Source organism: Nilaparvata lugens, chromosome 9, assembly GCF_014356525.2.
Source record: "Nilaparvata lugens isolate BPH chromosome 9, ASM1435652v1, whole genome shotgun sequence".
Classification (NCBI taxonomy): Eukaryota; Metazoa; Arthropoda; class Insecta; order Hemiptera; family Delphacidae; genus Nilaparvata; species Nilaparvata lugens.
In genome coordinates, this window is record NC_052512.1 from 12,735,088 (window position 1) to 12,752,087 (window position 17,000).

The 17,000-nt window shown below is 33.8% G+C and overlaps 1 protein-coding gene across 4 annotated transcripts in view; it reads right to left on the reverse strand.

The window, feature by feature from the left end:
- Positions 1-668: 668 nt before the first annotated feature.
- The window catches only part of LOC111055573 (cobalamin trafficking protein CblD-like), a 44,249-nt gene continuing 27,917 nt past the window's right edge, over positions 669-17,000 (reverse strand). For 3 of the 4 annotated variants that reach the window (XM_039435495.1, XM_039435496.1, XM_039435493.1), the window contains exons 4-6: positions 13,013-13,146; positions 4,557-4,779; positions 776-1,028 (exon numbers count right to left, since the gene is read on the reverse strand). In XM_039435495.1, coding sequence (XP_039291429.1) covers positions 934-1,028; positions 4,557-4,779; positions 13,013-13,146 — 452 coding nt within the window. In that variant the 3' untranslated portion in view covers positions 776-933. Of the gene's footprint in view, positions 1,029-4,556; positions 4,780-13,012; positions 13,147-17,000 lie in introns of all 4 variants that reach the window. The other variant, XM_039435494.1, reaches the window with a different exon arrangement.

Below are 17,000 nucleotides of genomic sequence, written 5' to 3' on the forward strand. Positions count from 1 at the left end.
TTCAGGAGTCCTCTACCGTCGCTGGCCTCGAATGTCGGCGGTGTCTACCGTCGCTGGTCTCGACTGTCGCTGGTCCCCTCTGTCGTTTGCCTCGTTTGACATCGACCCGTGCCACACCAGATTTTTATATCTGGCTATTTTATATCTGGTTCTTTATGTTCAACGGATCTCGAAAACGGCTCTAACGATTTTCACGAAATTTGGAACATAGAAGGTTTATGATATAAAGATTCTATTGCACTAGGTTTCATCCTTGAGAAAACTCGCTGAACGACATTAAAAGGATAATTCATCCTTGGCTGAAACAGCTGTGGATAGTAAAAAAGTGAGTATGTGAAAAATCAAAATATCGCATCCCCGAAATTCATAAGATGACGTATAGCCAGCTGTGAAATTTGAACACGATCATTTTAGAGAATTGTGTTCTGTTTATCAATAAATAAAAATAATGAGCGAAGCTAGGTGCCCCGATATTTATAGTGATGAGAAAATGAAGATTATCATAAAAACAACGACTACGTCCCGTTTCGGAAAGCCGTTTTTCTGAACCCAGCTGTTTAAAGTCTAGAACTTAGCTAAATCCCGAGCTCGGAAATCGGCCTCAAGTGTGGCACTGATTAAACAAGCAAATACTTATTCCATCTTAATCAATACCAACAAAAACATTCTTCATCGACAATTTTAATAAATTCTCTTTTACAACATTCAAGTCATTGATCAATTCTATGGAACTCCAATTTAAAACTATAATTCGGGATTATTTCGAAATGAATACATGTGACATTTATGATTTTTTACTGGCGGTTAACAAACAAATATAATGTTCTCTGATTAAGTTTCCTAAGACTCTTTTTGAAACAATACAATTTTTCTAACGTTTAAACTTAATATCTCACAATATAGTACAGACCTATTTCACTTAATCAAGTCTTTCTAACGAATTTCGAAATCTCTTAAAGACATCATTTGAGACGCAGTAACGTCCTGGACCACCGGGCTGTTAGTAGGCGAAGATGTATAGATAACACCTGAAAATAACAATTCCATTTGTAAACATAAGAGTTCCAATGAATAGACGAGGAAAGTTTGATGTTTAAGTTTTCGACCTAACCAAGTTTTAGTTTAGTTCCAGTGGCGGCGCTTCCATAAGGACCAAGTGGGCCGGGCCAACCCAAATGCACAGAAAAGTGCATTTTAGGCTGTGCAAAGGCTAAAAATAAACTTTCTACTGGTAATATTTTTAATAGTTTTTTTTGATTTGTATATCATCAAGCTATCAAAATGTTTCTCAGGAAAACATTTTTTCGATCATTTTTTTGAGATATGCGCGCATAAAGTTCAAATTTTTGGGACAGAACATTTAAAATTCGGTAAGAGATAATCCATGAGATTTAGTGGATAAATTCTTCATGATTGAATAAAACAAAAATTTCCTGAAAATATCAATTTTTGATAAAGTTATTCAATTTACCAAAAATGACCAAAAATAAATTTTTTTGAGTTATTTTTGGTCATTTTTAGTAAATTGAATAACTTTCTAAAAATTAATATTTTCAAAACATTTTTGTTTTGTTAAATCAACAATACCTTGAAGAATTTATCCTCTGAATCTCATGGATTTATCTCTTACCGAATTTGAATTGTTCTGTCCCAAAAATGTGAACTTTATGAGCTCATATCTCAAAAAGTAATAATCAGAAAAAAATGTAATTAAAAAATTTCAAAATTTTCATTAAAAAAACGTATAATACATTTATTTTCCAACATGAACATCCTTGGGCCATATGCATCAAACGCGATTTGCTATAAACACTGGTATTACAGCTATACAGAGATCTCTTACACAAACCAATTCCTTCTATATTTCACGTGTTCTGTATCATAACTTTGCTCGTCACTTCCCACATCAGATAGTATTTCAGGCCGTCTCGAAATCTTTATTTAAATTGAATTTGAAGAAATTTTTAATACAGCTGGGAGTGGACAATGCAAAAAAACATCATCACAACAAATTATAATACCTACCTTGACTGATAAATTCGCTGGTGGTGACAACCTGTCTACTGTTCTTGAACTCTGTATGCACCATTACACTAATCTTTTTTTTAGCTATTCAATAATTTATTCACTGTATGTAATAATAATATTCAATAAGATTCTGAATGCATCAACATTAGTGTTTCCTTTCTCTCTGTAAAACTTGTAATATGCAACTCTGGTTTGCGCACAGGCATTTTCTGCCCATGCAGACCATTTTCTAAAGATTTATTTGGCTTAGTGTACTCATATATGAGGTTGTTTTATATTGAAAATGAGTACATAAGATTTTTGCTTTGTAAATTGAATTTTTTTTTTTAATAAATATCTTTTGTCTGTCTGTCAAAAAAAAAACTGTCATCTCACAATCAAGAAATTCACTCAGGCTTTATAATGGATGTTCCACCAAGAAAGATTTCAAAACTGCTCGGAATTGTCTATCACTTCCACTATCCTTGACCCACTGTGCCTGCTTATTGAACAGTTTGAATGCAATGAAAGGATAACTCTCTTCTGAGTCCTTGCTAAACGGCATCTTGGCATGTAGTTGAGGTGAGTCTGACGGGTTCCGTTTCATGCATGTTGTCATGAAGATGACAACCGTCATGAATGAGATCTGGTGTACTATTTTGGTCATATCACAATAGTATAGGCAAGCATGGTCACTAAGAGGCTGGTTCAGCTCACTGTTTGTAGATTCACTAATAACATTTTTTTGTCTGGCAGTGTGGAGAAATACCATAGCCACCTCTAATTCAAGGCCCCGGCCTACGATATTGCAACGTCGCAGTGTAGGCCTAGAATCAATAATTCATGATTGGTGAAAAAGATCAGCTGGTATTTTTTTAAATCTTTTTCACCAATCATGTATTAGATTCTATGCCTACACTACGACGTTTCAATATCGTAGGCCAGGACCTTGTGTTAGAGGTGGCTATGGAAATACTGTGGGCGTCCCGTAGCTTTGCCTCCGTGACTTTGAAACGGCATATAGGAAAGGTATGGTTCGCGGGGTAATATTCACGGCTTTGCAAAAACACGGCTGCAGAGACCCTAGATCCCTGGATAGAGGAAGCTACCTACAGAAGTTGAACGAATGTCAGCTGATAGACTTCCTCTCAAAATTTTCAAGCATAAGCCAGTAGGCAAGAGGACCCGGACTGTAAACTGTGTTGTTCTAAATGGACCCAGCTCCATGTGTATCTTTTCGGATGCAACACGTTGCTTTTGAGAAGATACAATAGAGCATCTGTTGCTTAAGGAAAGATACATTAAAGCTTCTTGTGTATCTTTTTGGATGCAACACGTTGCTTTTGAGAAGATACAATAGAGCATCTGTTGCTTGAGGAAAGATACATTAAAGCTTCTTGTGTATCTTTTTGGATGCAACACGTTGCTGTCGAGAAGATAAAAAAGAGCATCTGTTGCTTATGGAAAGATACATTTTCACTCCTTGTGTATCTTTTTGGATGCAGCACGTTGCTGTCGAGAAGATAAAAAAGAGCATCTGTTGCTTATGGAAAGATACATTTTCACTCCTTGTGTATCTTTTTGGATGCAGCACGTTGCTGTCGAGAAGATACAATAGAGCATCTGTTGCTTATGGAAAGATACATTTTCACTCCTTGTGAATCTTTTTGGATACAACATGTTGCTATTGAAAAGATACAAAAGAGCATCCGTTGCTTATGGAAAGATATATTAAAGCTCTTGTGTATGGGAGCAACACGTTGCTTTTGAGAAGCTACAAAAGAGAATCCGTTGCTTATGGGAAGATACACTTTCAAAAATGTTGGATGTTTTTGAACGGGTAGTATTGTAAGTCTAGTGGCCCTCCGCCGATAGGGGAAGCTACAGGACCCAGACTGTACTCCCTGGAACATATAGTGAGTTCCACTTTATAGTAGGAGTGGGGAAAGATAGGAGAACAACGTTGCCGATCCTCAGTCTTGTCAATGCCTTCTATAGACGGTAGCTGATACAGCTTTATTAATGTAATATTAACTGTTCATTCTCGTTTAAAATAATCAATTGTATAATCAAGTATTTTTTCAATTTAAAAATGATTTTTGTCAGTTTTGAATTGTAAATTGAGTGTGTAATTGATGAGTGTTTAGTGACACATAACCTAGCTACATTTGGACTGTTGTATAAATTGGAATTAGAACTGTTTCGGGCTTATGAGCCTGTGGTACTTTTCTGTAAGTTGTGTAATTCTGAATGATTAAATAAATAAATAAATTGTATTTTATTATAATGAATTTTCATAATTAGGAAGAAATATTTTGTTAATTGATTATTAATTCTACACTGTAGAAGACGATCTGGCAACAGAGCAAAGCGAGTAAGAGATAGCGCTATCCGTTTTGTTGTTTGATAGACAAGGATAGAAATACCATTGCTAATCAAACACTGCCATTATAACGTGTACCTCACTATAGTAAAGCATCACCTTTCCGCCCCCGGAACTAAAAAACTGAAAAACAAGCAAGGGTGTAAAAGTAACACCATTTACTGACCGACAACATTGCTGGTGCTCGGTTTGGCCGATTTGGCGATTACGCGACAGTTGTTGGCGTGGCGCACTGAGAAGCCGGCTGACGCGAGCTGCTTGTCCGAGTCGGTCACCTTGGGGTTATAGTAGGCGTTCAGGTAGGGCAGACCCGAGAACGGGTTGATAAAGTCCGCCCAATAGTTGGCCATTTTCAGCTTCATGCAAATGTCCTGCGCCACCATCACAAACTGTAAAAGAATCACACAATAATGATAATAATAATAATAATATTATTATCATTTCATTCATCACATGACAAGTGAGTGTTTATTGCAGTCAAAGTCGGCCTTTGGCAAGACTTAGGTGCATTACTAAACTGAAATGTTCAAAAATGATCTCACAGTGGATGCTGTGCTTTTTCCATGGCATATTTTACACGTTTCGATATTCCCATCTGACAAAGATTTGCTGACACTTTTCTAGTTACAAATCCAACCATGGAGATAATGACAGGAACAATTGTGACCTTTTCTTGCATCCAGACATCCTTGATATCAGCAACCAAGGGAAGGTACTTGGAGACCTTTTCATTATTATTATTATTATTATTATATTATTGCTTCATATTGTTACACAATACAATTAAATGAATTATTATCAATGTATCAATTAATTTTCTTTTTTCTACTCAAGATTGACAACTATTTTTCTTTTGATATGATTTGAATTGAAGATTATTATTTTGAGATCACTGATTGATTATATCAATGTACTATTTTTTTAATATAATGTAAAACTTGACTCCTCCAGTCAAACCTTCTTTAGAAGGTTTTGGAGAATTTATATTTCGTCTGGTTTATAACATTTGAAATTTTCCACTGAAAAGGAATTTTCTTATCGTTTGTCATTCTTGCTTTTTTATTATTCTTTATTTGTTTTGTTTGTAAGATTTCTTTTTATAAGTGTATTTTTCATTTTTGTTTGTTATATTTTCTATAATAAACTCCCTTCTTCTGGGGGTACCAGGACGAAGGAAAAAGGAAAGGAAAGGATTATTGTTGTTGTTGTTATTTCATCGTATAAAACCGCACTTGATGAGCACAGCTCAAACGGTGTATGACATGTCAAATATATGGTTTCCCTCAATTGAGGAAAAGTGTTTCATTTTACAAAATCGTCTGGATAATTTCTGATTTCTAGGATTTCAATGAGAAGATATAATGAATACGAGCAGCATGTACGGGCATTCATTCTCTTAATGAATACGGGCAGCATTCAGTCAAGAGTATCTTTGAGAGCTGTATAAAATTTACCTAGACTGTCAACACTCTTAAGTTCGTCCGTCAAACAATTGAAAATTTTAAGCCCATCATAATGTGGTCCCCCCTCCAAGAGCAAAAGTCTATGAGTGGGGTACTGGAGGGTAAACATCTTTGTATTGTGGGGTATCTGTGTGAAATGTTATCTTCCATGAATTTCTGCTTACTACTGTAAACAAAAGATGCAATATCCAGAAAATAAAGAGCTGGAATTGTTAATAATTTGAGTTTTTTGAAAATTGGCCTACAAGAAACCCTAGATTCGGCTCCCTTTATAACCCTGATTGCTTTCTTTTGCTTACGAAACATATTCTGAAGGTTTGTCTGGTTGCTGCCCCAGAATAAGATACTGTATCTGATGTGAGACATGAAATAGCCATGATAGACAGTTAGTGCTGTTTTTCTATTTGCCACTCTGACTATTATTCGCAGTGGCTACAGTTATGGTAACCGTAACTCCAGTTCGCGTTCTAGTAAAGTTATGACTTCGTTTGCGCATGCGCCAACAAACTTCGTTTGTCACAGCACTCATTACCGGAGCTTACCTTGTCTAAATACAGCATTGTAATGCCTATTATTATATATCCATATACGCATTACAATGATGTATTTAGAAAAGGTGAGCTTAATGCGTATATATGCGGATGTATGGTGTGGCATATCTGAATAGAGCATAATTATATTAGAGCAGCTGAAAATTGAACACCAACTGAAACTGAAAGTATCACTTCTGAAGTTGTTTCCTAATCTATCTTTCGGGGTTTCGGGTACAGAACCGCCCTACACCCCCCTCTAACCAACCAAAAAAAAAAATCGGGAGTTTAGGTAATAAATAGCTTAGGTCTATAATGAATAATGATTTATTTAAAGGCTCTTCATATAGCTTTTTCCTTAAACTTACTTTTTTAGTCGACTTGGACTTACTTTTCATTATACCACCATGAGTACATTTGTACTACAATTCATAATAAAGAAGCTCATCCTTCATTTTTCTTCCTCACTACTATATTTTTTTAAATCCTTGAAGGATGTAAACTTCATGATTGAAACATTGAAACGATAGGTTACTTAGAAATCATAACCATGTGACCAAAAACCACCACAATAAACATGTAAATAGCGGTAGCCGCACATGCGCAAATGTTTACCGGAACGCGAACTGGAGTTACAGTTACCGTAACTGTAGCCACAGCGAATATCTGTATTAAATTTGTGAATAAAACTTTATTTGAATAGAGATAGATCGCCTTATCAGCCAGAAATGAAACCAACAAGCTCGCCTTGCTATATAGGTGAGGTCTGAATTTTTCATTTGATTTTGCTTCCTCCTAAAGACTCCAGTCATGGAGTATAAGACAAGTCATGTTATTACATAATAATTCTAACACTAAGTAGTTCAACCTAGTTTAGGTTTGAAAGGAATTCTTGTACACTATAAAAAGCTCTATCAACTAAATATTTTTTAATTTGTTTTTTGAAAATCTTCAAATCATCATTACTTTTCAAGATTTGAGGTAGCTTGTTATAAAATTTCCTACCAATATAATCTGGTTTTTGTTCAAATAACCTACTATTGTGACCCATTATATGATAATCTGCTCTGTTTCGCGTATTATACTCATGAACATCTGAATTCTGGATCACACCACTCGTTTTCACATGCATTACAACTTCATATACATACAAAGATGGCACAGTTAATAGACCAAGCTTTTAAATAAAGGCCTACAAGAGTCTAACCTATTCACTTTCTCTATACATCTGAGTGCCTTCTTTTGAATCTTAAACACCCTGTCCATATTTTGTTGAGATGAATTACCCCATACTAAAATAGCATACCTAATATGAGATAGTATAAGTCCATGGTAAGCAGTTAACAGTAGTTTTTTATCATTCAGCCTAGCAAGCTGCCGCAGGACAAATACTCCAGATGATATCTTATTACATATCCTCTCAATGTAAGGATGCCATGTTAATTTCCTATCCAATAAAATTCCCAAGAATGCTACTTTCTCTTCTTGGTCTAATTCATTTTCCTCTACAAACACATTTATTTCTCTATCCTCTACTGAATTATATTTACTTTTGAATTGTAGGAATTGACATTTCTTACTATTTATTGTTAATTGCCTTTGCTTCAAGAATTGGACAATTGACTGTACTCCAGTAAAAGCATTTATTTCTAGACTATCTAATAAATAATTGTTAAAGATAAGCGACGTGTCATCAGCAAACAACAGAGCTCTGTGATCTTTTAACTCTTTTGGTAATTGGTTCACATACAACAGAAACAGTAAGGGACCCAGAGTTGAGCCTTGAGGTACTCCAGCCTGGACCTCCAGTTTTTGAGATTTAATTTTTACTATTTCATTCCCATCCACCTTGGTAAGCTCAACACACTGGTTTCTACCTATGAGATATGATTCAAACCATTTTAGTTCTATACCATTCACACCTACAGTTTTAAGTATTTCCAATAATATTCTATGGTTCACACAATCAAAAGCTTTGGACAAATCATCTATTAGTCTTTCAACAAGGGATACTATTGCAGTCTTAGTAGATTTCCCTTTCTGGAACCCATGCTGTTCATCACATATGAAATTAATTTCTTCCAGGTGCATCAATAGCCTATTTAAAACTACTCTTTCAAAAATTTTACTTATTACATTTAGAATACTAATGGGTCTATAATTTTCAACTCTTTCAGAATCACCGCTCTTGAAAATTGGCAAAATTTTTCCTTGTTTCAGATCATCAGGGAAAATACCCTGCTCTAGTGAAGTATTAAGGAGATGCAATAAAGGGTCCAGTAATTCATTTTCACATTCTTTTAAAATTTTGCTTGAGACCCCATCCAATCCTACTGTTTTTTTGTTATTCAAATTTTTTATTATTCTTGACAACTCATCTCTTGATAATGGATGAAATTTAAATACCTTTTCAATTGGCTCAGCATTTAATGTAGTTGTATTATAAGTATTAGTGTTCAGTGACTTTTGGAGATTATATGCAACCTGTTGATAATACTTATTGAAAAAGTTACAAATGTCTATACTATCATCCATATAAATTCCATGTTCATCGATTATCCTAGGGACATTAGTAACTGTATCTTTTTGAGCTGCTCTCCTATTTCTATTAATTACCTCCCAAACAGCAGAGTTAAAATTGGTACTAGTTGTTAATATTTCAGCTGTTTTCTTACACTTAGCTTTCCTCACTTCTTTTGCATAGTTTTTCTTTAGACATTTGTATTTGACTTCACTCGGAACATCCCTCACTAATTTAAATTCCTCATAAGCTTCCCTAACAATATTTCTTTGAGTAAGAATATCTTCAGTTATCCATTCATCTACTTTGTTTAATTTACTTTTTACTTTGACTTTTTTTATTGGACAGCATACACTAATGTGAAATCTTAGAGTATCAATGAATTGCTTATATTTGTAATTTAGGTTACAACTGTTATAAACACTACTCCAATTTTCTTGAAGCAGTTCCTGCTTCAAACAATTTATATTTCCTAGCTCATATTGCTGAATTTCTTTCACAAAAGTTTTTTTTCTGCTGGGATTCTGGCCCTGCAGCTTAACATCTAAAATTTGATAGTTATGATCTGACAGATCTGAGCTACCTAACCTGACATTACACCCTTCTATATTTGTGAGGATATTATCAATAATTGTCTGTGAAGTTCGAGTTACTCTTGTATATTCGTGGACCTTAATTTCTAAATTATTCATATTAATAATATCTCTAATGTCCTCTGTCATTTTATCCTGCCTGGCAAAATCGGTATTGAAATCTCCTACTACTATAACATTTGTGAAACGAGCGGTTGTAATTTCCAAAAGTGTATGGAGCAGCTCACAAAATTTTTGCCAGTATCCATTTGGTGACCTATAGATACCTAACACTGCTACCTCAAATCGATCATCAATTTTTAACCTTAGTCCCGTCACCTCTAAATCCATCTCAACAGAAAATCTCTTAACAAAATCCAGTTCATAAGTTTGGTATGTTTAGCATTGCTAGTGAATATACATACACCACCACTTCTATGAGCTATTCTACAAAATTCTGATCTCAGTGAATAGCCTGGAATCCTAACTTGATTTATTTCCTTTATTTTTAAGCCATGCTCTGTGAAAATAACAATATCAGGATCCTCCTGTTTAAGAAATACTTCTAATCTGTCAATTTTGTTGCGAAGATACTGAATATTTTGATGATAAATACTAAAGACCTTACCATCTTGTGCTACTCTATCTCTAGCATTTGTAGCTATTTCCCTTTCCCTGTTTTGAGCCAATTTACTAAAAAATCGTTATTTGTTTTTTTGACTGTTTTTAAACCAGAGGATTGCAAACGGCTTTCAATCAGCTCTGCCAATCTATTACAAAAGATTACTTTGCCAGATCGATTTAGATGCAACCCATGATTAGTGAAGTTATGTCTTTTCAGCCTTTCATTTAGAAAACAAATCCCCAGTTGTTTAGAATTCTTATTTTTTAGGCTGTTGATTGTATTATGGATTGATTTGTTTGTCGAGTTGATTGCTTCATTTAATTCTGGCCTATCAAACCTATTAGGAATAGTACTTATTATTAAGTTTGTTTTTTTGCTGAGTGGCACAATTTCCTTGATTTTTTCTGTTACTTGAGGAAGATGATTCAAGTTAGGTTCATTTATATTATTTGAGCCACCCAGTACAATTAGATAGTCATTTTCATCAAAATCTTTAGTTTGTTCCCTAGCTGACTCTACAACTGCATTAATTGATGCACTTGGCTTGAAAAAACATTGGACATCAAATTTATTTTTTAATCTTTTATCAAGGAGATCACTGCAATCACGTCCATGACTGGACGTCAGTAGCAGAACTCTCCCTTTCCTATCTTTATTTCCCTCAGCTATATTTTCCTCTCAATATAGGCTACCAGAATCATAAACGTTGAGATAATGCATAAAACGCCGATTTTAAGAGTTAGTCTTGGGAAATTTTGAAGCCTACTCTACACCAATTTTGTGGACTCTAGTTGAATTTCTGTATCAAAATGACAGCTTCTTCTACTGGATCCGCCCCTGGTAAAGACTGATGGGCATTCACTTGAAATTCAAACTGTTTTGTAGTTATATGAGTGTTCAAAAAATCTATTGTGAGGTCCACCTTATAATGGCAATGGAGAAAAATAGGAGAAAATCCTCTGTCTTGTCAATGCCTTCTATAGACGGTAGCTGATACAGGTTTATTGATGCAATATTAAGGCTAGTTACATACACATCGATTTTTGGTCGTACGATATTTTACCGTCACTATGAATTCTATCAGATTAAACGGAACTGGCAAACATCATATGTTTGAAATCATCTGTTCAATCTAATAGAATTTATAAGGACGGTAAAATATCGTACGACCAAAATCGATGTGTATGTAACTAGCCTAACGGTTCATTCTCGTTTAAAATAACCAATTATATTTTATTAAGCAGGAAATTATATTTTTACTTTCCTTGCCCTACTACCATAGGTAAGGAAAGTATTGCTTTCCAAAAAAAATTAAGGTACCCAAATTTCAAATTTTCTATACGTTTCAAGGTCCCCTGAGTCCAAAAACATGATTTTTGGGTGTTGGTCTGTGTGTGTGTATGTGTGTATGTGTGTGTGTGTGTATGTCTGTGAACACGATAACTCCATTCCTAATTAACCGATCGACTTGAAATTTTAAACTTAAGGTCCCTATACCATGAGGACCCGACAATAAGAAATTCAATAAAATTCAATTCAAGATGGCGGAAAAAATGGCGGATAATTACTAAAAAACCATGTTTTTCACGTTTTTCTCGAAAATGGCTCTAACGATTTTCTTCAAATTTATATCATGGATAGCTATTTATAAGCCCTATCAACTGGCATAAGTCTCATTCCTGGGAAAATTTCAGGAGCTCCGTAATATTCTTGAGAAAAATGGCGGATAATGACTAAAAATCCATGTTTTTCACCGTTTTCTCGAAAACGGCTCCAACGATTTTCTTCAAATTTATACCATGGATAGCTATTTATAAGCCCTATCATCTGGCATAAGTCTCATTTCTGGGAAAATTTCAGGAGCTCCGTAATATTCTTGAGAAAAATGGCGGATAATGACTAAAAATCCATGTTTTTCACCGTTTTTTTTCGAAAACGGCTCCAACGATTTTCTTCAAATTTATACCATGGATAGCTATTATAAGCCCTATCATCTGGCATAAGTCTCATTTCTGGGAAAATTTCAGGAGCTCCGTAATATTCTTGAGAAAAATGGCGGATAATGACCAAAAAACCAGGGTTTTCACGGTTTTCTCGAAAATGGCTTTAACGATTTTCTTCAAATTTAAACCATGGATAGCTATTCATAGGCCCTATCAAATGACATGAGTTCTTTCCTTGGAAAATTGCAGGAGCTCCGTAATATTCTTGAGAAAAATGGCGGATAATTACTGAAAAACCATGTTTTTCACGATTTCTCAAAATAACTTGACCGATTTTTTTCAAATTCATACCCTGTATAGTTATTTATCAGCTCTATCAACTGGCATGAGTTTCCTTTCTGGGAAACCAATGGGGGGTCCACCCCATCCTTGGGAAATGGACTTAGTAACCTCCTTCTCGTGCATGAGGTAGGTAGGTAGCGCAGTTCATAAAAAGAACACATAGTCGAGATATTTCATCTGTAGAACAGCTGTTTTGACGACTTTAAAAAAATGACGACTAAAAAAATCATCGAATTTCACATTCACACAAAGAAAAAGTACTTTGAAAACAATTATATATACACCATATACAGAAGTCTGATCGTAGTTTCAAATATGAGCAAGGAAAGTTGTGTGAGTGTACCACACCAGATTTTTCATCATGCATTTTCATAATTTAGATGACATATTTTGTTAATTAATTATTAATTCTACATCGTTAAAAGACGATCTGGCAACAGAGCAAAGCGAGAAAGAGATAGCGCTATCCGCTTTGTTGAATGATAGACAAGGATAGCAATACCATTACTAATCAAACACTGCCATTATAACGTGGACCTCACTATAGACCTCTTTCTGCAGTCCTTGACACTGGCGTTGCATATTTTTATATCTTGCCAATACAATCAATTTTCCTCATCACTCACCAATTTGGTGATTTTTTCCCACTCCTGCTCGGACATCTTTCTATTTTTATTTGTTTTTGCTAGATTGTGTGTTAGTGTCATCACAGTCAAGGATCCATTGTTCAGCTTTGCTCCCGGAAAGATGTCTATCACACCTGCAAAACAAGCAAAGCGATAATATTTTCAACAAAATGAGGAACCCGATTCAGATTCAGATTCCTTTATTCATGTGTTTAACAAAACAAAATTCAACTTACGTTCTAGCGTTAAAAATTATTACCAGTAAGAGTAGCATGATTCATCATACAAAGTGCGGCAGAAAGGATGAACGGTTTTCAAAAAAGTAATATGTCGTTACCTGTGCATAAAAAACATTTATTTACAGAACAATATTCACATTATCTTACAATTTTATAAAATTAATGTTTAAAAACAATATCTGACAGGTGACGGCTGTTTTCAGCGATGCACTTTACAAGCCGCAGTAGGGGTAAAGTGAGAGTACTGAAGAAAAGCTGGCTCAAAGCTGCCCCCAAATCTGCCCGAAATCTGATTCTTGGTTCTAACCTTGCCCAATCCAATGTAATCTGAACTAACTTAACCTAGGCATACCCCTAATCTCACAATAAATCTCAAATGAAGACCCTCATTCCCACTTTTTTGGAAAAAACTAGATCCAGCTTTTTTTATTTCTTGAATAACTAAGAAACCGTTAATTTTACAAAAAAATTACAAGAATTACTTTTTCCAGTAAATCTAATAATGAATCCATTGACACACCATTTGTCAAGATTGGACAGAAAATAAGGATCTCATGGGAAAAGTAGATCAAGCTTTTTTTCAATTTCTTTAATAACTAAGAAACCGTTAATTTTACAAAAAATTTACAAGATTAACTTTTTCCAGTAAATCTAATAACGAATCCATCGACACCCCATTTGTCAAGATTGCACAGAAAATAAGGATCTTATGGAAAAATTAGATCCAATTTCTTGAATAACTAAGAAACCATTAAAAAGCTACAAGAATATTTTTTTTTTCAGTAAATCCATTTGTCAAGGGATCCTAACTCAACTTGTTCTGAAACTCAGCAACAAGCACTCAGAATCTCTAATGATATTTTTATGTTGAGACCTAGCACAGCTCCCTTTCTTAAGAACACCAACCTCAGCACTAAACCCCCCCCCCCTGTGGGGGGGATGACCCTCTGTCTTTAACCAGCTAAGTTTGAACTACTTGAAAACTCACCTCAGGTTGTATTAAACATTTATTATAAAAATAGATCAGGAGTGTTGATAAATTTGGTCGATATTTGTATGATAGAGATAATAATAGTGATTATTAATGTTGATATCAAAAATTTGATTCAGAATTTTTTCCATTTTTTACAATGCATACCATTAGCTGCAACTTCCATACCAAACATCAATCTCAATAATGAAAAAGAGTGGAAGTATATGACTGATCCAAACTTAATCCAACAATTCTCACTTTCTTCTGGAATCTCTTTTGAAGAATGATATGAAAAAAATGTAATAAATATAGGTGAAAAATCTTAGGTTTAGGTGAGTACACCCAGGAAGAAATTGTAGATGTAGGTGAGTAAACCCAGAAAAAAATGTAGGTTTGGTTACCCAGACCAAGAACATTATTCAACTTTAATGAAATAAATTAATTTGAAAAATCTAAGCTCATATAGATGGTGCAAATTTGACACTATATCATCACAGTCAGTATTTGAATATCTTGTGCTTTGAAAGAAGCTGATAAATCAAATAATAATATAAAATGCTTTAAAATTAAATTTGAAGAAAATGGTTGGAGATCATTCTATGGGAAGACAAGAACAATTCTACAAATTAATGATAAATCAATGGGATGATACTGAAGGTAGAATATTGATACATTTGTAGAGTGTGGAAGTGGTTGGGAGATTAATACTTTTGATTTGAATATTGTCTAGTTTTTAACCAAATTTTTTGTTATTTCATAGAAGATTTTTTCAAATTTATAATACTCTTTTTACTGTTCTGCTCAGTGGTGTATATTCAAACTCATTATCATAGAGGATTAAACAGTAGGCACTGGTTTTTTCTGAAAAATTGTTTGTTGTTTCCAATGTCAACTTTGTCTATTGCACCAGATTTCAATAGTTAATTTTGCTTACTACAGTCTATAACAACCAATGGTGCATATTCATCAAATGTTTTATACTCAATTGATGTACTGCTGTTATAAGGATAGTATTCATTTTGGAATTCAGAGAACATGTTGTTGGAAATTGAAATAAACACTATTCAACTTTTCATCACTATTTATTTGGAAAAACATTTAGAAAAAGCAAAAACTTTAGGAGCATTACAACATAAGAATTTCTTGGTTGCCATCTTGCTTGGAACAACAACAATTGATAGTACACATTCGATATAAATGTATGATACGACTTATCGATATTACAACGTTCAGTATCGATACTTGATATACAAATCTAATACCCCTCCTTACATTTATATAGTAATCAAACAAATACAATGATATCAATTACAAAAGAAATATTCAGAATACAAAGAGAATACAAAATTAATATTCATCAAAAAATTTTATCAAATTACTAATCCACTAAATTAATCAACTTCTTGAATTATTTGAAAGTTACATGAGTAAGAGCCTTTGTTATGATATCGGCTATGTTATCTTCAGAACTAACCTTCACAATTTCTACAGTTCCATTAGAAACATTTTCGTGTACAAAATGATAATGTACTTCAATATATTATGAATTTTTAGTAAAATTACCATACTTGGCTATGGCCACAGCACCAGAATTGTCGATTCATAGATTTTAACTGGTTTTTCAACATCTTGAAAAATACTAACTAACTCAATCACCAATTTCAATTCAGTTACTGCTTCAGACAAAGCTACATATTCAACAAACGTAATGATTTAGTTATGATTTAGTTACACTACCTTGTTTCTTTGATTTCCAGAATACAATGTTTCCATATAACCTAATAATGTAATCAGTAGTTGACTTTCTATCTACAGAATCTCCTGCCCAATCGGCATCATCAAAACAATCCAAATCATCATTTTCATTATTCGTATTAAAAGTAAGACTTTGATTCTTAGTCAAATAAAGATATTTCAAAACTCTCAATGCATATTTGAAATGAGTTTCATTACAACAGTTTTGGAATCGACTCAAATAGTTCACACTGTAACTTATATCTGGTTTTGTACCTGAACTTATATACAACAGAGCACCAATTAAATTTCTGTACTTTGAATCAGTATTTTCATCTGCTTTCTCTAATTTGAGATTAGCTTCCATAGGAGTACTATACAGTTTGAAATTGACAATGTTATACTTCTTTCCCAATTGTTCAATATATGAAGTTTGATTCAGTTTCATTTCATTGTAGTCATACTCAATATTAATCCCCAAATAGTTTTTTACTTTACCCATATCTTTCATCCTGAATCTATTTGACAGTAATTGTTTGACATTATCTATCTCTTGTTTGTCAGAGCCACAAATCAAGATATCATCTACAAACATAATGAAGTAAATCTTTACGTTATCCTTATCCATAACATATAAACAGTAATCATGCTTGCTTCTTTCAAAACCAATATGTCTAATAAAACCATCAAAACACTCATACCATGCCTGAGACCGTACAAAGATTTCTCTAATTACATACCTTATCAGTACCATCTTCATTATCATCAGGTTGATTTACATATATTTCTGACATAACTTTACCATTTAGAAAAGCAGTTTCAACATACATTTGTTCTACAAATAAGCCTAGTTTACAACAATAGGAAATTAATATTTTCAATGACATCATTTTAGCAACTGGAGAATATATATCATCCACTATCTCTTTCTGTTGAAATCCTTTAACAACTAGTCTAGCCTTAAAATTATTGTCTGATTTTTTAGTAAATACCCACTTAACATCAAGTATTTTTTTATTCTCTGGTTTGTCAACCATTATCC